This window comes from Zalophus californianus, chromosome 5 (assembly GCF_009762305.2).
Source record: "Zalophus californianus isolate mZalCal1 chromosome 5, mZalCal1.pri.v2, whole genome shotgun sequence".
Taxonomy (NCBI): domain Eukaryota; kingdom Metazoa; phylum Chordata; class Mammalia; order Carnivora; family Otariidae; genus Zalophus; species Zalophus californianus.
This window is the reverse complement of record NC_045599.1, coordinates 33,792,472-33,818,393: the sequence shown is the minus strand read 5'-3', so window position 1 is coordinate 33,818,393 and position 25,922 is coordinate 33,792,472. Positions and strand designations below refer to the sequence as shown.

Below are 25,922 nucleotides of genomic sequence, written 5' to 3'. Positions count from 1 at the left end.
ATATAAAAGATGGATGTTAGCTAAACCTATTGTGTGTGGAAGTTATTTCACAATATATGTAATTCAAAGCATAATGCTGTACACCTTAAATTTACACAGTGATGTATTTCAATTATTTTTCACTAAAACTGGGAAGATGTACTTCTAAAAGAAGCATGTGAGAAAACATAGGATTGAAATGAGCGTTATTATCAAAATATTTGGCCTCCATTCTTTATTTTTGTTTTGCAACAATAGAACTGGCCGATTTTTCATAAAGTATGCATTTTGTGGAAGTTTTTTGGATCACACTTACTATTAAATTCTACTTATTGAATTTCAAAATATTGATCCATTCTACACCAAAGCCTGGTGTAAGGAATGACCTGTGCTTTATGAATTACACACAGTAATCAATAAAATAATACACAAAGTAATTCACAAATTTACACAGAAATTCATAAAGGTGGGTTTGGGTGTTTATTTGGCCAGTCTCATTTGGGCAATTATACAAACAACTTTTCTGACATAAAAAAAGGGGGACTTGGATTTTCATAATGTTGAAATATACTGGTGAAAACTTCAATAAGATTTCTCATCATCATATATAAAAGTTATTCATTTAAATAGCTAGGAAATGGAGTAGTCATTAAAGTTGACTACCATATTTTTGTCTATATATATACTATTTATGTCTATAAATATATAAAACCAAAAGAAACATGTACATTAAATTACACTTGAACTTCTATTTATAGGGCAAAAGGAAGGACAAGGAAGATATGATGTCTTTCATATCTTGAATCCTTTGAAAGGATTTAAGGTTTATTTAAGTATATATATATATATAGTATATATTAAGTGTTTAATTTTGTTCTCATTTTTATCACTTTCTCATTTCAATTTTTAGGCTGGACGAAGGCTAAAAGTTATGTTTCAAGAATAACTTAACCAGTAATTTTCCTTATTTATGTCATTATTATATCCTTAGCACAAAAAAAAGTAATTCAGGGGTAAGTACAAACAATTAAATTCCAATAGGATGACCCTTGAGATTTAAAAATAAATATTTAGATTATAAAGCAAGCTCTTCAATTGCTCACATTGTGCCAAAAGTTCAACTAAGAGGTTTTACACTTATATCCATATGTATTTAGTTGGAAACCACATGATCAGCTTACTTTGCTTATTGAACACAACATAAAACAATTATACTTCAGATTTCTTATTTAATTCCTATTTCTATTCTATTGTCCAAAATGACAAAATAATGCTCATTTCTTATAAATGAAAGTTTAGCATAATTGATAAAGTAAATTTACATAAAATACCTCAGAGCTACATTGAACAGAAGATAACTTGGACATCAAAAATAAAACATCTTGTTGATAAAGGATGTTCACGTCTGCAAAGTAATTTAAAGTGAAAATCTCCTATCACCAATAACCTTGAATAGGCCTGAATAGAATAATTGAAACTCAGAAGAAATTCTCTGACTCTTTTGAAAGGTGGGGAGAAGCTGCAAGAAAACCAAAAGAAACATATACATTAAATTACACTTGAACTTCTATTTATAGGGCAAAAGGAAGGACAAGGAAGATATGATATCCTTCATATCTTGAATTCTTTGAAAGGATTTAAGGTTTATTTAAGGTTCTGAAATTGTCTTAAAGGATTTTACCAAGCAGTGACTTAGTTTTGGTTAGTGAGTGTGCCAAATTATAGAAATTTTCATTATTACTTATAAATGAGAATAATTTTTTTAAATTTAATATTAATAATTATGGAACACATACAGTATGCTAGATAAGTAGCAATCATATACATTTTTTAAATTCTAGCAAGTATGGTGTTCACAATAGGAAGTCACAATTTTAGTGTCTTAATATTTTAATCAAAGTGCATGTTTATGTACAATTTCAGAGAAACAAGTAGGTTAAGTTATATGCTGATGGCTTTTCAGGGGGATAGCCTGGAGAACAGTCAAAAAGGCCCAGGTAGCTAAAGGAATTTCAAACACCCCAAAGGTAAAGCTAATGGTAGAAACAAACACCACAAACATATAGAAATGCACAATTACACAAAAGCTTTAAGACAGTAAGGAGTTGATTTAAATAAAAATTTCTTAAACTACTTGAGTAATTTATGGTTATGGAAAGATTAATCACCAAGAGAAGGTCAAATATAGAGAATATACATACTCCATAACCAGTGTAACTGAAAATGCTAAGTCCAGTGAATATTAATAGAAGGAGGGAAATTTAGCCCAATCAGGGACATGCATAAGTTTGGAATAGAGATATACATATATAGACAACAAAATTTCTTAAAAGAAAGGAATTGCAATGGGAGTTCGGTTTGCCAAAATTAAGGAGAGGCTTACTTGACCAAATACACTCTTCAACTGAATACAAAGCTATTCCTGCAGTTGGGGTTTTCTTGAATTTCTCTCTCAGTGTCCTCAATCAAGAGGCTGGGAAATACCGGCTTGAGGAATTTGAACTCACCAGTCCTAGGAACTCCCGTCAGACACACGTCATACTGGTAGCTGTGGGACAGGGTCCCCGCGCCGCTGACGTCCACCAGGTGGCCCGGAAAGGGGCCCTCGGGCACCGAGCAGCCGCCCCCCGACGCCGCCCGGCTCCTCCTGCACAGCCGCACCGCCACGAACACCAGCACCGAGAACAGGAAGAGCGACGACACCGACGCCAAGGCGACCACCAGGTAGACGGTGAGCGGGTCGGCGCGGGCCTCGGCCGCCGCCGCGTCCGGGAGCGGCAGGTAGGGCTGCGAGAAGCCGTCCACCAGCAGCACGTGCAGCGTGACGCTGGCCGACAGCGGCGGCTCGCCATTGTCCTTGACCAGCACCACCAGCCTGTGCTTGACGGCGTCGCGCTCGCTCAGCAGCCTGGCCGTGCGCACCTCGCCGCTGTGCGCCCACACGCCGAACAGCCCGGGCTCCGTGGCCTTGAGCAGCTGGTACGACAGCCAGGCGTTCTGGCCCGAGTCGCCGTCCACCGCCACCACCTTGGTCACCAGGTAGCCCGCCTCGGCCGCCCTGGGCACCAGCTCGGTGCAGGGCGCGGAGCCGTTCTGCAGCGGGTACAGCACGAAGGGCGAGTTGTCGTTGTCGTCCACCACCAGCACGCGCACCAGCGCCTGGCTGCTGAGCGCCGGCGAGCCGCGGTCGGCCGCGCCCACGCGGAACTCGAACGCCCGCAGCGCCTCGAAATCCAGGGACCTGAGCGCGAACAGCTGCCCGTTGTCCGCGTTGATGGACACCAGCGAGGCCAGCGGCAGCTGCGGGTCCTGGGGCGGCAGCAGCGAGTAGGTGACCTGCGCGTTGGCGCCCGAGTCTCTGTCCGTGGCGCTCACGCTGCCGATGTGCAGGGCGGGGCTGTTGTTCTCGCGCACCCGCAGGGTGTAGGCGGCTTGGCTGAAGGCCGGGGCGTTGTCATTGACGTCGGAGACCGTCACCGTTATGTTGTGCTGGGTTTTCAGCCTGGGGGTCCCCAGGTCGGTGACGGTGATGGTGATGTTGTACTCGGCCTGGCTCTCTCTGTCCAGTGGTCTCTCCGTAACTAGGGTGTAAAAGTTCTTGAAAGTCGGTTTCAGAAGGAAGGGCAGATTATCTGGTATAGAGCAAATCATCTTTCCATTGTCTCCAGAGTCTCGATCTCGAATTCTGAAGATAGAGACTACAGTCTCAGGAGCATTTTCTGGGACGGAGCTGATGAGTGAAGATATGGTAAGTTCAGGGGCGTTGTCGTTCACATCCACCACATCTATGAATACAGTGCCTTTTCCAGAAAGGCCTCCTCCGTCTATAGCCTCAATTTCCACGTGGTAAGATTTAATTTGTTCAAAATCCAGTTTCTTTGTCAGTCGGATTTCTCCTGTGACTTCATTTATTGAGAAAGTTTGTTTAATTTCATCTGATGCTTGGAACAAGCCATAGGAAACACTCCCGAAGTTTCCAGCATCTACATCTCTAGCTGAGACACTAAGTACTGGGGAGTCTAGGGGGTTGTTTTCCAAGACCTGCACTTCATATGGGGTGTGCACAAACTCTGGAGCATTGTCATTGACGTCCATGATCAGGATTCGCACTGTGATGGTGCCAGACTTAGGTGGAGACCCACCATCCAGTGCCGTGAGGGTTAAGCTGAACTCAGGCTGCTCTTCTCGATCCAGCGGTTTGTCCTGCACCAAATCTGGGTATTTCTTGCCTTCACTATGATTTCGAGTTAGAACATGAAAATGAGAATTGGGGCTGATAGTGTATTTTTGAAGACCGTTGCTGCCCACATCCAAATCCTGAGCTAATTTCAACGGAAACAGAGTCCCTGGCTGGCTGTTTTCCGGTATTTTCAAGAGCATTTCCCCAGTCGGGAATACTGGGGAGTGGTCATTTACGTCCTGAATTGATAATTCTCCTTCAAAAAATTGAACCGGCGTTTCTAGGAACACTTGGAAATGCAGTACACACGGTTCAATAGGGCCACATAGCTCTTCCCGGTCTAGTTTCTCCCTCAAAAGCAAATCTCCAGTCTGACGATCCAGCTGCAAGCGCTGTTTGTCATCGTCAGACACCACCCGGGCCGACCGGGCGGCCAGTTCCCCAATTTCCAGGCCCAGATCCTTGGTCAGATGGGCTACAAAGAAGCCACTCTCTGTTTCTTCCATCACAGAATAACGAATAGGCTCAGCAAGAGCCTGAGAAAAGAACACCATCAAAATAAAGACCATCACTTGCCTGTTTGGTTGAATTCTCTCTAGCGTCTCCATGTTGGAGACCCGGTGCTTACATCCAATCCCTTCTAGCACTCACAGAGATACAAAATTCTGATTTCTTGTTTGTTAGAGTCCTCACAAAGTTGCCTTTAATCTTAAATTCGTTTAGTATAGCTCAGTCCAAACTCGCTGGTAACCCAGCACGGCTGGCAAAGCTCCTCGCGTGTATTTTTGATTCCTTTTTGCAACAAAGGAGTGCGCGAGCTTTTTAGGGCTCTTTATTCACAATCTTAGCCTGCAGCGCCACCCTGCGTCTCGATTGAGAAATTAATATTCTCAAGTCAAAGCATATTTTGGTAGTGTCCAAAATGTAAGCTATTTTTTAAAGTGTTTAGAACTTTCACAAACTTTTTTATTCCATTAAATTGCATTATTTATAAGGTTACACATTATATTGCATGAGCTAGAGTAATTGTGAGCACAATGCGAGAGGATACCCTGGTCTCCCCACACTCTAATCATTGGAACTTCAAAGAACTCCATTTCCCCTTTACGTAATCTAACCAGGGGAGATAAACTCTTATAAAATTATAATTCATAATAGTTAATATTTGTTTATTTCCAAGTATGTGAGGAATTTATGATTATGCAAAAGTTTGTTAAGGTGTTTGGTGTCACGTGGTCTCAGGGAGACTATTTTTCAAAGGGAAGTTTCTGTGTCCCTACACTGCTGTACAAAAAGTAGTATAAATGAAGAGGCATTTTGCTTTGTTATAAGTCCTTTTACAGTGTGAACTCACATTAATTTTAAAAGGAAATCAAACAGTACTAGAGTCAGATCCTCAGACCTGGATAAGAAATGAAAGGGGTTTTACAGATAAGGAAACTGAAGCTCAGAGGGTGATAGGACTTGATTACTTGACTATTATCAGAATAATATAAAGACAAAGTCAAGTGAGTAAAAATCATTAAATTTTGTTAAGGTAAAGGCTTTAAGCTTAAACTTACTTAGATAGATATCTCTATTTTATAATAAGTTTACTTCGTACTATATTCATCCTTTATATCCCAGATACAATATTCTTCAACCAGCTGATTTGGGCCAAATAAGAAGCCCTGATTTAAAGCATTTTAATCTGTGAGCAAAGGGTGCCTCAGGCCTTGTCTATTCATATATCATAAAGAGGAGAGACTTATTTATAAAATGAATTCCAGCACAGTGTGCAGCTATTGTGATTGCCCTGATATAGTAAGTTAACTGAGATACAGTTAAGCAGTTTATTGGTTACAATTAGTATATTGAGTGGAGTACCACTTATTTTGGCACATACAGGATTTTCCCTTCTTAAATATCTTGGCATTTTATTTATTTACTTAACTGACTTAATAAATTATAATTCATGTTGAATGAATTATTTTAAAAGCATGTTAATATTTAAATTCTGAGTGACAGAAAGTATTAGAAAAAATATTCTTGAAAGGAGCTTGGATTATGGTAGTCATTCAAAAATGTCAAATGAATAAATAAATTAATCCATTCTAATGATCATGTTTCTCTTTATATAAGAAGATTATTGCCAGATCATATATTCAGCCATGAACATGCCTAAAAATAAACATAGAATTCTCAGAGAGTATAATACATGCTAAGTACTATTCAATTAAATTTACTTTGATTCTAGTTCTAGTAATTAATTCCTATAAGAGACATAGCAATGGTAATAATAACATTAATACACTTTAGAATTCTTTCACATTTAAAGCAAATCAGAGGAGAATACAATATATATGATCATTAAGTGAAATAAAAAATGATGAAACACTGAAAAGAGCAAAAAGCAAAAATATTATTTTATATATAAATGGAAAACAAATACCCTGGGCAAAACAAAGAGCAAACTGCTTATAATAACCAAGCTCTAGTTAGATTCAAGTTAAAGTGTTCAGAACAAAACTCAAACCAAACTATATTTTGTTCACTTATTGCTATATGTTGACATTAAAATAGTGTTGCAAATCAGCTCTTTTCCGTTCCTTTTGTCAATCCAAAGCAAGTGAAATTTAGATAATATTAACACATATGTGCAACTATATGCTAGATATTATTCTAAGCATTTACACATATTAGTTCATTTTATCCCCCAGCAATCCTACGAGGTGGACACTCTTATTAGCCACATTTTATAGAGGAAGAAATTGAGGTATAGAGAGTTTAAATAACCTGCCCATAATCACACACCATATGAAATGGCAAAGCTAGGATTCAAACTGTTAGTGTGGCTCCAGAATCTATTCTCCTATCCACATAAGTGGAATTGGAGCAGTGAACAACTCTTTAGATAATTCAGATCCAAACTTCAGCCTTGACTTGGTTACAGAGATATCATAGGTGAAATATTTACGTTCAAGTCTGCACTTAATATAAGAGTCTTTAAAACGGTCTGTCTTCCTTTAGAGATAGACACCAGGAAAAAGAGGTGCTTACAAAACTTAGAAATTGGAAGGGAAATCAGTGGTGCTTTGTTGAGATCATTAATTAGGTAAAAAAAAAAATAAGTGACACATATTATGAATTCCTTGTAGCCTTGATTATTGGAGAAAAAGATATCTATGTATGGATCTTTTGAAATGTTATTAGGGTGTAAAGTTAAAACCAAGAAAGACGACTTAAGAGGGCGGTCTTACATCATGGATTATTCCCCCCCAAAATTGCTAAACTTAGAAAGAAAATCTATTATGTTTTACCTGCATGGAGGAGGAGTTAATGACATCAAGGGTGACCTCCTGAAAAACCATTCTATTCCAGTCAGGAAAGTTGCATTATCCATCCAGAAGGATTCATACTACAACAATTTACACAATTTTCACCAGACCTGAAACATGACTTTTAAAGTATTTTTTCCATGTTGATTATACAGAGAGAGAGAGAGAATAGTTTTGGTTCCTCCTTGGTATAGTATAGGCAAGAACTTTAAATTTCCTTGAAGGAAAGATAAAAATCATTTTAAAGGAATTTGAATACAAGTAGGCCAAAAGTTCAAAATGCAAAATCCATACCCTGAAGTTTTGAATACTCTCACTTGTTTAGAAAAAAGTGAGAGAATCTTTTTTTAAACTTCATGATGACTTGAGGGCTGTTTTGTTCTTAATGTGAAGGGGGAGAGTAGAGGGAAATTAAACATTAGTTGTTGAGAGAAAGATTAATTGGTGAAATAGGAATTAGATTTTAACTAGTATTTTTAGTTCCTTAAATCAAACTTCAATAGTATTATCTCAAAATATTGAGCTAACATTAATAATTGGTCAATATTGATGGTTTATGGATTTTGTTAGAAATTCTTACAAATTTTTGAGATCGACTAGATAGATAAATTAGATACATCGGGCTGGCCATTTGAGTGAAATAACTATAAAGCAAATGATACTGCTCACTGGTGAAAGCAAACTAAAATTTAATATCAGTTAAAATTCCAAACTAAACCTTTAAGATAGTTTTAAAAATCACATTTATTGGGACACCTGGGTGGCTCAGTTGGTAAGCATCCAACTCTTGATTTTGGCTCAGGTCATGATCTCAGGGTCCTGAGATTGAGCCCAGCACTGGGCTCTATGCTGAGTGTGCAGCCTGCTTAAGACTCTCTCTCTCCTCTCCCTCTATCCCTCTGCCCCTCCCCACTCACAGTCACGTGCTCACTGTCTCAAATAAATAAGCGAATAAAATCGCATTTATTGAAATGTAAATTTTGAAAGGAAATATCTAAATAATGAGAATTTTTGAGAAATTTATGATGGAATCTGAGATAATTTCTAATAATTCCTTGTAGTACATAATAAAAAGATAGTATTTGTATGTTTAATGTATCAAAATGTTCAAAATCTAATGTCTAACTTATAATACATCTTTGAACTAGAAAGTATGAGTCCTCCAACTCTGTTGTTCTTTTTCAGGGTTGTTTTTGCTCTCCTGGGTCCCTTGCATTTCCATATGAATTTTAAGGTCAATTTGCCAATTTCTGCAAAAAAAAAAAAAAAAAAAAGCCTGCTGGGATTCTGATAAGGATTGCATTGACTCTGTAGACGAATTTGGGAGGTATCACCATCTTAACAATATTGAGTCTTCCAATCCATGAACATTTTCCATTTACTTAGGTTTTCTTTAATTTCTTTCAATGATGTTTTGTTGTGCTCGGTGTAAAGACTTGCACTTATTTTGTTAAACTTGTTCGTAAGCATTTTATTCTTTTTGATGCTATCATAAATGGAATTGTTTTCATTTCAGTTTTGGATTTTCCAATGCTAATGTATAGAAATACAATTGATCTTTTAAGATTATCTATTTATTTATTTACTTAGAATGTGCATAAGCAGGGGTAGGGGGTGGGAGAGGGGCAGAGGGAGAGAGAGAGGAAGCAGACTCTCCACTGAGCCAGGAGCCCTATGTGGGGCTCTATCCCAGGGCCCTGAGATGGCAACCTGAGCTGAAATCAAGAGTTGGATGTTCAACCAACTGAGCCACCCAGGCACACCTCCTTAGGATTTTCTTTATGCAAGATGATGTCATCCACAAATATACTTTAACTTCTTCGTTTCCAATCTCAATTATTTTCTTTTTCTCGCCTAATTGCCCTGGCTACATTTCCAGTACAATATTAAATAAAGCAGTGAGAGGAGACATCCTTGTTCATTCCTCATCTTAGGGAGAAAGTCTTTCACCATTCAACATGAAGTTAGCTGTGGGTTTTTATCAGGTTGAGGATATTCCCTATTCTTCCTAGCTTATTGAGTGTTCTTATCATGAAAAGGAATTGGATTTTGTAAAGTGCTTTTTCTGTGTAAACTGAGATGGTATGGTGTATTGCAGTGATTGGTTTTCATATGTTAAACCAACCTTTAATTTATGGGATGAATTCTACTTGGTCATGGTATATAATCCTTTTTATATGTTGCTGGAGTTAGTTTGTTAATATTTTGTTGAGAATTTTTGTATCTATATTCATAAGGAATATGGTATATAGTTTTCTTGTATTATCTTTGTCTGGTTTTAGCATCACAATAATATGGGTCCCATAGAATGAATTGGGAAATGGTCCTTGCTCCTCTTTTTATAATTGGATTTGTGAAGGACTGGTGTTAATTTTTTAAACATTCAGTAGAATTCTAGTTCTGGGCCTTTCTTTAAAAGTTTTCTTTTAAAAGGGACTTCAAATACCAATTTCAGGAAGATAATTTCATGAACAGAAGGTCTGGAAAGTTGACACTGCTTTTATAAATTACTTGTATTTCACTTCTTTTTTTTTAAGATTTTATTTATTTATTCATGAGAGAGAGAGAGAGAGAGGCAGAGGGAGAAGCAGGCTCCCAAGGAGCAGGGAGCCCGATGCGGGACTCGATCTCAGGACCCTGGGATCATGACCTGAGCCGAAGGCAGACGCTTAACCATCTGAGCCACCCAGGCGCCCCTCATTTCTTCTTTATCCCTGAAATCAAAGATGTGAGCATGCACAACTGGAACCCAAAGAGAGATTCATATATTATTTTACAATTCTGAGTTTCCAAAAATCTCAACAAATGAAGGAAGACCAGTAAATAAAATATATTGGCTGTATGGAGATCAGAATTCTAAAGCCCTGGCCCTTTCTGAATGTAGCTAGTTCTTTTGAATTTCAGTGTACAGATAAGTTCCAAGTAAACAAGTCCTTGAAAAATTCACTGACTTCCCAAATATCTTTTAAAAAATTACTCATGCAACAAATGTTATTTAAGCATCTACTATGTGTGAGGCATTGTGCTATGTGCTGGAGATGCAACTCTGAATAAAACAGAAACATACTCTACCGACAAGTTCCTTAGAGTCTAGTCAGGTTATTTAGTGTATTTGGGGGGAGGGGCCATTTAATTTCTCTTACTTTTTGAAAATTAGGATATTAGAGATCAATTTGGAAATAATTCCCAATAATGAACTTATTTAGTCCTCATAGAAGACTACTAAGAATTATCATTAACATAGGAAATCATCCCTTTCACCTTGTACCAGACTTTCAGTATGGGAATTCCAAAAAGTGGCCACAGTAGATAGTACTATACATTTGGTGCTCTCTTTGTCCTGTACTTAATATCCAGATAAAGAGGTTTTTGAACACTGTCTTCAAATAAAAGAGTAAAAGGTTTCCAATAGCCCAGAAATAAAAGCAACTTTGAAACAAGACTAAGGTGTAATTATTTCTGATCTTCAAATTTAGTTCAGAGGATCTTTTCTGGCTTTACTAAATTCTGTTCACTTTCTCAACAATATGTGAATCCAATGGCTCTACCAACTAAGTTATTAATAGTATCTGTTCTTTTATCTTCTGGGTCTAAATGAATGCTCAGCATATAGCCCCTCCAACTTTAGTCCTAGATCATATACCATATTGGCCAAAAAGAGAGAGAGAGAGAGAGAGAGAGAGAGAGAGAGAGAGAGAGAGAGAGAGAACTGCCTTCTATATCTTACACAGAATATTTTCCTAGCTCTGACACTGCCCAGGACTAAGCTTGGGTAAATAAAGAGAAATTGTGATCACAGTTCTTTGCCTTTTTCTTCTCTTAATGAAAATTCAGCTACTGTATGAAAGGAAGAGAAAAAATCTGACGAAAAGAGCCAGATTCAAACATCTCTATAAAGTACTTCATCAGTGAAAGGAAATATTCTCTTTCCCCCAATTATTAAGGATTCATGCATTTGATTCTCAGTTATATAAAATGACAGCATTTATAACTACACTTTAATGTAAGATTCAAGGCAAATCAATCTTAAATTCGTTTTCTCTTTCGGGAACTTTCAAAATCATTGAGAAACTTTATTTTCTTCTAGTCACCAGTTTTCAGTTCTTGGAAGGTTCTAACCATCTGGATGAGAAAATATCTCTGAGGAGAAAACTGATTTTTTCCTAATCAACTTCTCTAATTAGGAACTAAACAATTTGTCACTTAAATGTAAGTTTTTCTGTTTCACCCAAAATAGCCATAAAATATGATGTTTTGGTTGCTTCCAGATTTTATCCATAGGTGTAGCTAATTTAGACTTTCACAATGATACTCCCCCCTCTTCTTAGGACTACCTATTCTTGGATATCTTTTAATTACATTATAGGGGGTAGAATACTGATGTGGATGGACAGTGTTTATCCCAGAAGGACCATATATAATCCTGAGCCATGTCAGATTGAAATCAAGAGGAGGGAACCAAGACAGGAAGCACAAAATACATATGTATTTCCCTCATATATCACCATCTAAATGCCAAGTGGGTATTAATTTAAATGGTTCTTCTCAAAAGATTTATTTATTTATTTATTTATTTTAGAGAGAGAATGGGGGCAGGGAGGGGCAGAGGGAGAGGAAGAGAGAATTCAAGCAGACTCCAGTCCCAGCATGGAGGCAGGGCTTGATCTCATGACCCTGAGATCAGGACCTGAGCCGAAACCAACAGTCAGTGGCTTAACTGACTGGGCCACCTAGGCAGCCCTAGATATTAATTTTAAAAGATTGGATGGGACACCACTTTTACTATAATGCATTCAGAGATCATATATGTATATGCTTCCTTGAAAACCTTTAAAAATGATGCTTAGGTTGGGACACCTGGGTAGCTTAGCTTAGCTGGTTGAGCACAGGACTCTTGGTTTCCGCTCAGGTTATGATCTCAGGGTCCTGAGATGGAGCCCTGCCTCCTGCTCCCAGCTAAGTGCAGAGTCTGCTTGAGATTCTCTCTCTCTCTCCTTCTGCCCCTCTCCCCACTCTCTCCCTCTCAAATAAATAAATAAATAAAATATTTTAAAAATGACTCTTGGGTTGATAACATTTGTATCTCAGAATTTACAAACTGAATTATCATCACATCAGATGCCTCGCTAAACAGTTTTCATGCAAAATGGAAAGGCACAATCTGTTGTTCAAAATGCTCTAGGCTTAATTTTTATTCTTCAGTCATCATGACTGATTCTTCAGTAATCAATACTCTAGGCAAATCCGGAGTAATTTGCCTTATAGCCTATATTTTGTGTGCATTTTTGTCAATGTAAATGCATATAATATTGAAATATTAACTGCAAATATCAAAACAGAAAGTGAATTAAATGTATTACTTCTTCTGACTACTATGTCCTTAAAAACATGTTGTACCTTAAAGAAGGTACATCTTAAAGAAAGCACATTTTTATCTATCCACAAACCTCATTAACTACAAAGCTGCTTTAAATATATTGTAAAGAACAATATCTGACTGTATTATACAGGGTAAATTACAAGATTACTGGCGTGGAACTCTATCTACATTGCTCTGGATATAGAATTTGAGATGAGCTCCTTAAAGTAAACCGGTTAGAAATCATCATTAAAACAAAATGAATGTATTTTTGCTCACCTATTAGAAAAAGAAAGAGAGGCATTAAGACTGCATTAGTAAGAAAGGAAGTAGATGAAAAAAGAATATGCAAGGATTAACAACACAAAGTAAAATCAATATATAAACAAAATGTTATATCAACTAAAGATTCTTGATTTCAAAAGAAAACAACCATAGCCAAACACCTATTTTTTCACTATTCTGTAAATGAAACCTAAACTATCCTTAAAATTGGAGCTTTGCTTTAGTCTCAGTGTCTTGAACCAGGCCATTGGGAAAAACTGGCTTGAGGAACTTGAACTCATTGGTCCCAGATCCTTCCGTCAGACACACCTCGTACTGGTAGCTGTGGGACAGGGTCCCCGCGCCGCTGACGTCCACCAGGTGGCCCGGAAAGGGGCCCTCGGGCACCGAGCAGCCGCCCCCCGACGCCGCCCGGCTCCTCCTGCACAGCCGCACCGCCACGAACACCAGCACCGAGAACAGGAAGAGCGACGACACCGACGCCAAGGCGACCACCAGGTAGACGGTGAGCGGGTCGGCGCGGGCCTCGGCCGCCGCCGCGTCCGGGAGCGGCAGGTAGGGCTGCGAGAAGCCGTCCACCAGCAGCACGTGCAGCGTGACGCTGGCCGACAGCGGCGGCTCGCCATTGTCCTTGACCAGCACCACCAGCCTGTGCTTGACGGCGTCGCGCTCGCTCAGCAGCCTGGCCGTGCGCACCTCGCCGCTGTGCGCCCACACGCCGAACAGCCCGGGCTCCGTGGCCTTGAGCAGCTGGTACGACAGCCAGGCGTTCTGGCCCGAGTCGCCGTCCACCGCCACCACCTTGGTCACCAGGTAGCCCGCCTCGGCCGCCCTGGGCACCAGCTCGGTGCAGGGCGCGGAGCCGTTCTGCAGCGGGTACAGCACGAAGGGCGAGTTGTCGTTGTCGTCCACCACCAGCACGCGCACCAGCGCCTGGCTGCTGAGCGCCGGCGAGCCGCGGTCGGCCGCGCCCACGCGGAACTCGAACGCCCGCAGCGCCTCGAAATCCAGGGACCTGAGCGCGAACAGCTGCCCGTTGTCCGCGTTGATGGACACCAGCGAGGCCAGCGGCAGCTGCGGGTCCTGGGGCGGCAGCAGCGAGTAGGTGACCTGCGCGTTGGCGCCCGAGTCTCTGTCCGTGGCGCTCACGCTGCCGATGTGCAGGGCGGGGCTGTTGTTCTCGCGCACCCGCAGGGTGTAGGCGGCTTGGCTGAAGGCCGGGGCGTTGTCGTTGACGTCGGAGACCGTCACCGTTATGTTGTGCTGGGTTTTCAGCCTGGGGGTCCCCAGGTCGGTGACGGTGATGGTGATGTTGTACTCGGCTCTTGTCTCTCGGTCCAGAGCTGTGTTTGTCACGAGGGTGTAAAAATTCTCTATTGATGGTTTGAGGATGAAGGGGAGATTGCTCTCGATGGAACACATAATTCTCCCATTGTCTCCAGAGTCTAGATCAGAAACACTGAAAACAGCCACCACAGTCTCCGGTGAGTTCTCAGGGATAGGGCTGGTAATTGAAGACAAGGTCAGTTCTGGTGGGTTGTCGTTCACATCAACCACCTGAACTATCACTGTGGTTTCTCCTGAAAGGCCTCCGCCATCCTTGGCTTCTATGTCCACTTCATAAGTATTCATAACTTCATAATTCAAGTATTTGACTAGCAGGATATCACCAGTAATTGGATTTAGCTGAAAAGTTTTGCGAATTTCTTCAGAAGCGTGAAAAAATGCATATGATACTGTCCCAAAATTTCCTGTATCTAAGTCAGAAGCTGAGACCGTGACAATAACAGAGTTAATGGGGCTGTTCTCTAAAATTTGAACCTCATAGAGTGACTGTGTAAATTCTGGGGCGTTGTCGTTTATGTCTAAGACCAGGATGTGGATCTGGGCGATCCCCGACCGGGGCGGAGAGCCGCCATCCAGCGCGGTCAGGGTCAAAATGAGCTCTGGCTGCTCCTCACGGTCCAGTGCTTTGTCCAGCACTAGTTGTGGGTACTTTCTTCCGTCCCTACGACTGCGTGTGAGAACGTGGAAATGGGAATTAGGGGCGATCGTGTAGTTTTGGAGACTGTTTCTTCCCACATCCGAGTCCTCAGCATTTTCCAAAGGAATTATGGTTCCTGGTGGCGTGTTTTCTAAGAGTTTCAGCTGTATTTCATTTTCAAAGAATACCGGAGAATGGTCGTTTACATCTATGACCTGAAGCTCATTTGTAATAAACTGCAAAGGGGTTTGCAGTAATATCTGAAAATGCAGTATACAAGGCTCTGTGGGGCCGCATAGCTCTTCCCGGTCCAATTTCTCATGCAGGAGCAAATCGCCGGTCTGATGGTTGAGCTGAAAATGCTGTTTGTTCCCTTTAGACACAACTTGGGCTCCCCTCACAGCCAGTTCCCCTACCCCTAGCCCTAGATCCTTTGCTAGGTTGGCTATTAAATAGCCCCTCTCTGTTTCCTCAACCACAGAGTAGCGTCTTGACTCAGACCCAGCCAGAGACCCACCCAGAAAAACAAAGAGAAATAGGACTTGCCTTTGTCTAAGAAAGCTCTCCCCTCTGGCCTCCATTGTGCTTTCGGCCACGTTCCTCCCGGAAATATTGCCAAACTAAGCTTCCAGCAGTGGTAGCAAACGCAGTCTTTTGCCTTCCAACCTTTGAGGAAGGTCTAGCGAATAATCTTTCCCAGGGCTCAGATTTGTTTGCCTAAAAAAAATCTGCCCAGGCTCACAATCCCTAGTTTACCGAACTGGATCTGTGCCTTAGAGTGCGCACAATGCCGGCGGTTTAATTCGCCTTCTTAGTCAACAGCGCCACCATGCGTTCGCTGGTAGCTTAAAAATCTTAGGGAAGGTTGGGGCCGGGTGGGTGTTTTGATTTTTTAATCGCTTATTCCCCTTATCAAACCCATTTGACGCTACTGGAGGTTCTTGTGTTAAATGAGTTAAACAAACACAACGTAAGGAAATGAAATGTGCTCTTAAAAAAACAACCACTGTCTTTGGTAAGAGTCCTCATTTACATGTTTTTGCTGATTTATAGGATTTCACTGGTAGAGCTACTCTTCCTGCCCATCTGCAATTATTACACATAAACTTTAAAGGATTTTGCTCTAAATGATGATATGCTTCATAGCCTACTTGCATTTTATCTCTTATTTTCCAGATTTTGCAAAATGTGCATGAATTGCTTTTATAATCAGGAAAAAATGCTATGAGAAGGTGACCTCATACAAGGTGATGAAAAATTATAATAGGTCATGTCAGGGGGGATATTCAGACGCCACAAATGCCCAATTCTTTTCAAATCTTCACAGTCATTCAAGGAACACAGAGATTACTCCTTATTTCATAGTAATTTTAGAATTACTGGTTTCATCTATATAAACTGTATTAACTGTTTCATCTGTATAACTATTTTATCTGTGGAAACACGTATTTGTTGAGTTTGTAGAAGTTAGGTATATAGTGGTAACAAGACAAATGGTGTCTATATATCATACAGTTTTCCATCTAATGGGATGAACAGACTTTAAATATATGTTCAAACAAACTGTGAAAAGTGCTATATAGGAAATGTACTGAGTACACTGAAAGTATGCTATAGGAGGACCTGACTCAATGGGTGGCGGGTGAAAAAGTTTCATCAAAGTTGTGCCACTTAATCTGGATGATGAAGGATAAGATGTTTGTCTTACAGGCTAAGTCTTACAGACTAAGACTGTAAAATGGGAAGAATACATATGAGAAACTGATAAGTAAAGGCCTGCAACAGTAAAGTACAGCTATTCTAGATAATAAAAGGACAGTGTACCCAAAACTTCGTGTCTCAAGAGTAAGTGGGAAGAGAAGGATGGAGAGATAAACTGTGGGCAAATAACAGATGCTTGGATTTTATTCTGAGAATAAAAGGAAGATATTGCAAGATTTTAGGCAGAGAAATGAAACAATTCAACTATCAAGTGTTCAATCTAGCATCTTCACAATTACCAGGAATGTAACATGAAGGATCATCTATTAGGATTACTTTTAATATTAGTAAACTAAAAATAACAGCAATTATACTTCTATATCTTTATATTGTCTCATTTGATCATAATTTCAAGCTAGAGAAATAGCTGTTATTAGCATTTTGGGGGAAAAGAAATGATGTGACTTATCCAAGATCCTACTAAGTATCAGCACTGCTCTACACTGTGAATCTCAAAAGGACACCTTTAAAATTCATATTATAATTTTAATAGTAAAGCTCATGCAAATAAACATAAAATGACAGAAGAACTTAAATATAGGCTGAAGAACAATAAGAACTAAAAATGTGTGTTAATGTATGGATCTGAAACTGAACTGCAAGAAATAAAGTTGGATGAATCATTTAGGGAATTATACAAGGAAATTTAAATTATAAAAAACACAATTTCCCCATATATATTCCTTAAGCTAGAACACAGGAGACTCAAATTAATCAGGAAGAGAGAAAGGAAAAATATATTGAAGGAAAGAAACACCAGGGACTGATAACTGCATAATCTTTCAATAATAGTGATCAGTTGAATTAATAACCAAAAATTATATATGTATTTCCTTTACATTAGAGAGCATTTAATTCCAGCAAAATTTTGTTCTATGAGTATTTTAGTGTCTTTAAATATCAAAATATCACAGGGTGAAATAAAGACACTTCTTTCTTTCAATAATTTAGCCAAAACTTTTATTAACCTATAATCCTCCAATTACTGTGCTAATCATACAATAAATGGGGAGCTATTGGGAAACACATTCCAGAACCTAAAAAGAAAAAAAGTTATGAAAGCCTAGGAAACTGAAAAGGGAAAAATAGAAGTAGTGCAAAAAAAAAAAAATATGGCCACAATAAGATAAATCTTTTCCCCATAGGCTTATTTCCAAAATGGAATCATAAATGCTCCAAAAAAATTTTTTTAAGATTTTATTTATTTATTTGACAGAGAGAGATAGCAACAGCAGGAACACAAGCAGGGGGGGTGGGAGAGGGAGAAGCAGCCTTCCCGCTGAGCAGGGAGCCGATGTGGGGCTCAATCCCAGGAGCCTGGGATCATGACCTGAGTGGAAGGCAGACGCTTAACGACTGAGCCACCCAGGTGCCCCAATGCTCCAAATTTTTTGAAAAATGCAATGCCAAACTACATTTGAAGTTTCTAAAATTTGGTCAAGGACAAAGACTTAGATTTATTTCCTCATATCTTCTGGAGTTTAAGGATGTGCTCAAAGTTAATAGATGGCTTGTAATTTCCAAAATGGGTAACTTTTGAAATGAGCAGAGGTTTATAGGATTTTTTTGAAAGATTTTATTTATTTACTTGAGAGAGAGAATGAGATAGAGAGAGCATGAGAGGGGGGAAGGTCGGAGGGAGAAGCAGACTCCCCGCTGAGCAGGGAGCCCGATGCAGGACTCGATCCAGGGACTCCAGGATCATGACCTGAGCTGAAGGCAGTTGCTTAACCAACTGAGCCACCCAGGTGCCCGAAATGAGCAGAGGTTTAAAGAAAAAAAATTTTAATAGAAAGCATGAAGAATTACATGGCTTTGAAAACAACTGGACACATGCTATTTATTTAACTACATTTGAGAATATTAGTGGTTGACTGAGCACTTTTGATGTGAATGGTTTGTAGAATCCAGCAGTCAAGGTTGTCACAATTTCTAAGGAATCATAATCTTCATTATGGACACTTTAAGGAAGTACATATTTAGAAAAATGTGAGAGGTTGCTTTGTTATTAATGAATATGCATATATTAATGGTTTTAGTCAATATGAGTTAACAGAATAAAAGTTATACTAGTCTAAGAGAATATACAAACATAAATATTCTGGGTTGGAAAAAGAATAAGCTTATGTAGCGTAAAACTTTTAAAAATGTTTTAAATTTTAAGTTCTGCAAAATTACCTACGAACCGTGGAAGGTGAGTTTGGAAAAAGGTGCTCTAACTTAAAAATTAAAGACTTCTGAAAATACAAAATTTACTTTCACACTGTAAGTTGAATTAAGTTACAGTGAGACTAATCAACAAAAAGAAAACAAAGGAAATTTGCATTCCTTATGCCACAAATGAACACATTTAGAAACACCAGTAACATGCACTAAATTAGAATAGGATAGCTACTTATCAAATAAAAAGAACCCCAATAAGCAAGGCAGTAAAAAAGGACTTTCCACAAATTAACTGAGACTAGGCTCCGTAGACACTTATTAATTCTTAACTGAATTCAAAGTTATCCCTGAAACTGGGGTTTGCTTCACTAATCCTCTCTTCACCCAGACCAAGGAAACTCGGGAGAATTGGCTTGAGGAACTTGAACTCATTGGTCCCAGATCCTTCCGTCAGACACACTTCGTACTGGTAGCTGTGGGACAGGGTCCCCGCGCCGCTGACGTCCACCAGGTGGCCCGGAAAGGGGCCCTCGGGCACCGAGCAGCCGCCCCCCGACGCCGCCCGGCTCCTCCTGCACAGCCGCACCGCCACGAACACCAGCACCGAGAACAGGAAGAGCGACGACACCGACGCCAAGGCGACCACCAGGTAGACGGTGAGCGGGTCGGCGCGGGCCTCGGCCGCCGCCGCGTCCGGGAGCGGCAGGTAGGGCTGCGAGAAGCCGTCCACCAGCAGCACGTGCAGCGTGACGCTGGCCGACAGCGGCGGCTCGCCATTGTCCTTGACCAGCACCACCAGCCTGTGCTTGACGGCGTCGCGCTCGCTCAGCAGCCTGGCCGTGCGCACCTCGCCGCTGTGCGCCCACACGCCGAACAGCCCGGGCTCCGTGGCCTTGAGCAGCTGGTACGACAGCCAGGCGTTCTGGCCCGAGTCGCCGTCCACCGCCACCACCTTGGTCACCAGGTAGCCCGCCTCGGCCGCCCTGGGCACCAGCTCGGTGCAGGGCGCGGAGCCGTTCTGCAGCGGGTACAGCACGAAGGGCGAGTTGTCGTTGTCGTCCACCACCAGCACGCGCACCAGCGCCTGGCTGCTGAGCGCCGGCGAGCCGCGGTCGGCCGCGCCCACGCGGAACTCGAACGCCCGCAGCGCCTCGAAATCCAGGGACCTGAGCGCGAACAGCTGCCCGTTGTCCGCGTTGATGGACACCAGCGAGGCCAGCGGCAGCTGCGGGTCCTGGGGCGGCAGCAGCGAGTAGGTGACCTGCGCGTTGGCGCCCGAGTCTCTGTCCGTGGCGCTCACGCTGCCGATGTGCAGGGCGGGGCTGTTGTTCTCGCGCACCCGCAGGGTGTAGGCGGCTTGGCTGAAGGCCGGGGCGTTGTCGTTGACGTCGGAGACCGTCACCGTTATGTTGTGCTGGGTTTTCAGCCTGGGGGTCCCCAGGTCGGTGACGGTGATGGTGATGTTGTACTCGGCTCTTGTCTCTCGGTCCAGAGCTGTGTTTGTCACGAGGGTGTAAAAATTCTCAACGGAAGGTTTAAGGAAGAAAGGAAGACCATCTTGAATGGAACAAACCGTTCTTCCGTTGTCTCCCGAGTCAGGATCTGAAACCCTGAATACAGCAATTATGGTTTCCTGCAAGTTTTCTGGGATGTGATCGATAAATGTTGACATAGTCAGTTCCGGAGGGTTGTCATTCAAATCCATCACTTGGACAAACACCACGCAACTTCCAGAAAGGCCTCCACCGTCTGTCGCCTGAATATTTAATGTGTAAGTCTGAGTGGATTCAAAATCCAGTTTCTTTGTTAAAAAGAGTTCTCCTGACTTTGCATTTATTTGAAAAGTTTTGCGAATCTCTTCAGAGGCTTGGGAAAATACATACGATACTTCTCCATAGGTTCCAATGTCCAAATCGCTAGCAGAGACTATGGCAACCAGAAATCCAATGGGGCTGTTTTCCGGAACTTGCACCTCATAAAACCGCTTTGCAAACTCGGGGGCGTTATCATTGATGTCTAAGACTTCAATGTGAACCAGAGCAGTGCCAGTCCTGGGTGGAGTCCCGCCATCCAGCGCTGTGAGAGTTAACCTGATCTCAGCCTGTTGCTCTCGATCCAGTGCTTTGTCCAGCACCAGCTGTGGTAATACGCCGTCGGGACTGTCTTGTAATTTAAGATGGAAATAGGAATTGGGGCTGACTGTGTAACTTTGGAGACTGTTGCTTCCTACATCTAAGTCCTGGGCACGTTCTATTAGGAAAGTAGCTCCGGGAGTGAGACTTTCTGAAATTTTCAAAATTATTTCTTTGTCTAGGAACACCGGGGAATGATCATTTATATCTCTAATCCGTAGCTCAGCCTGAAAAAACTGCAGGGGATTTTCCAATAACACCTGGAAAGGTAGCACGCATGGCTCGGCAAGGCCGCACAGCTCCTCCCGATCCAGTTTCTCATTTAACAACAAGTCCCCTGTCTGTCTATCAAAATGCAAACGAGTTTTTTTCCCTTTGGAAATGACGCGAGCCCCCCGTGCAGCTAGCTCATTTACCTCCAGCCCCAGGTCTTTTAACAAATTGGCCACAAAGGAGCCACTCTCCATTTCCTCAGCCACTGAGTAGCGCCTAGGCTCGGAAGCAGCCTGAGCTATGCCCAGCAAAACAAAGAATATCAAGACTTGCCTTTGTTTCAGAAAGCGTTCTTTTCCCTCTCCAGCCTCCATCGCCTTCCGGTCTACCAGCAAACGTAACCCAGTTTCGGCTCGCGTTGTGGCGGACTCTTCACCTAGTATCTCGAAGGTACTGGGATAAGTGGAGACGCCTAGGGCCCCGATTTCCTGGGGCAAACACCTTAGAAACCCTCCCCTTCCTGCTTGTTTCTTTAGCAGAGCAACTGGCTTAAGGAGCGCCGGCTGGTAGCTTTCTTCGTTCTACTTTTAATGCTGCAGCGCCACCCCGCGTCCTTTCCGAGTGTTTATTTTATCTAAAACATTAACACCCTACTCCTTTCTTTCAGACAGAGACAATCTAAATGGAACATTTTCATGTAGTGTCTCAACGTCTTATCTGCATTTCCAAAGACTTTTTCATTGCATCCATAATGACCATGGCAAGCATTGACAAATTTCCATTCCAGTTTTCTCACAGATCAAAGGGGTTCTTTTTAAATTGGAAAACATCAACTTCAGAAACTGGAAGGTAACTTCAGTCCCAGGATGAAAGAAGGCTTTGAGTAGGCAGTTCCCAGTTTTTATTTAGAGGATGGGCATGTGTGCGTCTGGGGGGTGGTTAGGTTACCATCCTCACACTCAAGAGAAACCAAAAACTATACAAACTCAGGGAAAGCACGGTATTCAAATAACATTCTCATGAATTATGAAATATTGTTCTTACTCATATATCTCTCCTGCACCACTCTCACTTCACATTTCCCTGAAATTTGACATATTTGGGCCACATGAAAATCTCCAAAAGTAGCTGGAAAATTTCTTCATATGAATGTTATCAATGTTTTTATTTTCTTTTCTAACAGATAAGAGCATTTTTTAAACAACCTCAAATAAGTTATCACATCTAGCAACGCTAATAATTTTATAATATCAAATACTCAGTAAGTATTGAATTTTCTCCAATTATCTCTTTTAAATGTCTTTTTAGAGATAATTTGTTAAATCGGGTGCCGAACAAGATATACATGTTGCAATTTGTTGTTAGGTGTTTAAAGTATCTTTTTGTATTTAAAATATTTGATAAGGGGCTCCTGGGTGGCTCAGTCAGTTAAGCATCTGCCTTTGGCTCAGATCATGATCCCAGGGTCCTAGGATCAAGTCCAGGAACGGGCTCCCTGCTCAGCCAGGGAGCCTGCTTCTCCCTCTCCCTGCTGTTCCTCCTGCTTGTGCATGCTCTCTCTCTGTCAAATAAATAAATAAAATATTTTTAAAAATAAATTACATACTTGATAAAAAGAAGTGAGTTATCAACCCAAAAAAGACATGGAGGAAATTTAAATGCATATTGCTTAGTGAAAGAGACCAGTCTGAAAAGGCACACACTCTATTACTTCCAAGTACATGACATTCTGGAAAAGGCAAAAGTGATTAAGATACATTAAGAAGATTAGTAGTTGCCAGAGGGAAGGAGGAGGTGAATTAAGAGGTAAAACACAGGAGATCTGGGGGTATTGAAACTCTTCTTTATGATACTGTAATGGTGGATACATGACACAATGCGCTTGTCAAAACCATAAAACAACACAAAGAATGAACCCTAATATAAACTACAGACTCTAGTTAATAATGGATCAATATTGGTTCACTAATTATAATAAATGTACCACATTAATGCAAGATGTTAATACTAGGGAACACTATGAGAGAAAGTGGGTATATGGGAAATCTATCTGCTCAATTTTCTATAAAACCTAGAACTGCTCTAAAAAATTAAGTCTATTAATTAATATTTGGGGGCACCTGGGTGGCTCAGTTGGTTAAGTGTCTGACTCTTGATTTAGGTTCAGGTCATGATCTCAGGGTTGTGAGACTGAAACACATATCAGGCTCCATGCTGGATGTGGAGCCTGCTTAAGTTTCTCTCTCTCTCCCATTCCCTTTGCCCCTCTCCCCTACTTTCATGCTCTCTTACTCTGAAAAAAAAATTAAATATTTGTATTGAGAAATATTTCAAATATATAGAAAAGTTAAAAGAATTATACAAACATAATTCTACCCTCCACCCAAAATTAAAGCTTATTTTTTACAATATTTGTTCTATTTTTTAATTCTACATACAAATACCCCCTTTTTTTGCTGACCCATTTGAAAGTGACTTGAAGACATAAGAACACTTCACCTCTAAATATTTCAGCAGGCATCTCCTAAGTATAAGGACATTGTCCTATATAATCATGATCCTACTAGCACACTTAACAAAATTAACAATGATTCCATAATATTATCCAAAATCCAGTCCCTATTAAATCTCATTATTTTTCCATTATTATTCCTCAATTTTCTTAAATTTTGGTAAGAATTCATATGCACTCCTGAGTTCCTTTTACAAATGCACTTTTTAACCACTTGTTATAATGTCTTAAAAATTTGTTTTTTAACCAAGTTTCATGATTGTATTAAGTGTTGAATCTATTTAGTCTAGAACAGTCCCCTTTTATGATATTGAATTCTTTAAAGTATCCAGACCTGTTGTCTTGTAGGATGTTATACATTCTGAATTTTTCTGTTTCCTTGTGGTGTCATTTAACCTGTTCCTCTAACCCCTGTATTTCCAGAAAACTGGAATGGATGATTTATTAAATATAATAATGGCATAACACTTTTTTTAAGCTCTCATTTATTTTCTGTAATTGGGTAAAAAAACACTGGGCAATCACAGATTCCTTTTCTTAACATTTAGAAAATAAATGCCTATTTGTATTTTGATATTATTTTTCTCTTTTCATGATTATGTTTATATTACTATTATAATAATCCAAAAATTTTAAATTCATTTCACAGGGAATGTTCTGGCACTTATCTTAAGTTGGAAAGTGTGGGCCTGTGGTAACACTCAAACAATTTGCTTTTGACTCTATTAAGGATACAAACAACTAAGTTTTTCCATAATCTATCAAGATATGTATTTCACAAAGCTCCAGCAAGCGGGATTTCAAAATAAAGGTGACTTGAGCAGGGGAAATGAAGATGCTATTTGCTTTCCCCAGAACAAATATGCAACTAATGGTTTGGAAAGAGACACTTGTGTAAGAATCTTGGCATTTTTTGTTTCATGAGAATCATCATAGTCTATTAGTACAAACTGTTCCCTTGAAAAAAATCTTGCCCACGCATTGTCATGGGTTCTAGCCTGCCTTGAGTATATATTGGACTCTCTCTCTCTCCTACAAATACATATACATACATACATATATATGTATATGTTTTATATGTTTTTATATATTGTGTATGATTTTTCCCAAGAATCTCAGACATCTTCTCTCCCATTATTAAAATAGGCTACAACTTGTATCAGGTTTTGGTAGTCTTGTAGATGATTGCATTTGTACTAAGAGCATAATTAAAATTTCATTTTATTTGTTTTTTTAAATTTCATTTTATTTTAATTCCAGTATAGTTAACATACAGTGTTATATTAGTTTCAGGTGTACAATATAGTGATTCAACACCTCCATATACCACCCAGTGCTCATCAGGACAAATGCTGTCCTTATTCTCCATCACCTATTTCACCCATGCTTCCCCTCTGGTAACCATCATTTTGTTCTCTATAGTTAAGAGTCTCTTTCTTGGTTTGCCTCTTTCTCTCTTTTTAAAGTTACTTTATTTTTTAATTGAAGTATATTTGACATATGATATTATATTAGTTTCAGGGATACAACATAGTGACTCAACATTTATACACATTACAAAATAGTCACCACGATAAGTGTACTTACCATCTGTCACCATAAAAAGTTATTATAGTATTACTGACTATATGTTCCCTATGCTGTACTTTACATCCCCATGACTTATTTATTTTATAACTGGAAGTTTGTACTTCTTAATTCCCTTCATCTGTTTCACTTATCCCCTCACCCTGAAATTTCTTTTTAAAAAGAAAATGTGCCTGTTTTTTAAGTACTAAAAACAATACAGAAAACAAATAATGAAGAAATCTACAGATGTAGGGAGGGCAAAGAATATGTTAGGGGGAAAGAAACCTGAGAAAATAACTGACAACCAACAACTTTTCTGGTGAAGACCAGTGCAGACCTGGATCTGGCCAATAGTAGTGATCATCCAATATTGTTATTGTTAAATTAACATGGAAATTGGGATTCAAGGTATACTTATGAATACTACTGTTGTTGTTGTTTTTTTAAGATTTTATTTATTTGACAGAG

The 25,922-nt window shown here is 40.2% G+C and overlaps 3 protein-coding genes across 5 annotated transcripts in view; all 3 read right to left on the bottom strand.

The window, feature by feature from the left end:
* LOC113928569 (protocadherin gamma-C4) overlaps window positions 1-5,382 on the bottom strand; it is a 340,355-nt gene extending 334,973 nt beyond the window's left edge. Inside the window, exon 1 of one of the 3 annotated variants that reach the window (XM_035727479.1) lies at window positions 2,487-5,382. In XM_035727479.1, the coding sequence (XP_035583372.1) occupies window positions 2,487-4,767 (2,281 nt within the window). In that variant the 5' untranslated portion in view covers window positions 4,768-5,382. The remainder of the gene's footprint in view (window positions 1-2,486) is intronic. The other 2 variants (XM_035727480.1, XM_035727474.1) reach the window with 2 other exon arrangements.
* Window positions 5,383-12,529: 7,147 nt separating this feature from the next.
* PCDHB3 (protocadherin beta 3) lies at window positions 12,530-15,901 on the bottom strand. Its single transcript, XM_035727768.1, has one exon. The coding sequence runs from the start codon at window positions 15,683-15,685 to the stop codon at window positions 13,322-13,324; it is 2,364 nt and encodes a 787-aa protein (XP_035583661.1). The 5' UTR covers window positions 15,686-15,901; the 3' UTR covers window positions 12,530-13,321.
* Window positions 15,902-18,557: 2,656 nt separating this feature from the next.
* Window positions 18,558-21,889, bottom strand: PCDHB2 (protocadherin beta 2). The gene has a single exon (XM_035727767.1). The coding sequence runs from the start codon at window positions 21,745-21,747 to the stop codon at window positions 19,354-19,356; it is 2,394 nt and encodes a 797-aa protein (XP_035583660.1). The 5' UTR covers window positions 21,748-21,889; the 3' UTR covers window positions 18,558-19,353.
* Window positions 21,890-25,922: the final 4,033 nt, after the last annotated feature.

Excerpts from the sequence above, each read along its gene's own strand:
- PCDHB3 (XM_035727768.1), bottom strand. The coding sequence starts at position 15,685 with ATGGAGGCCAGAGGGGAGAGCTTTCTTAGACAAAGGCAAGTCCTATTT.
- PCDHB2 (XM_035727767.1), bottom strand. The coding sequence starts at position 21,747 with ATGGAGGCTGGAGAGGGAAAAGAACGCTTTCTGAAACAAAGGCAAGTC.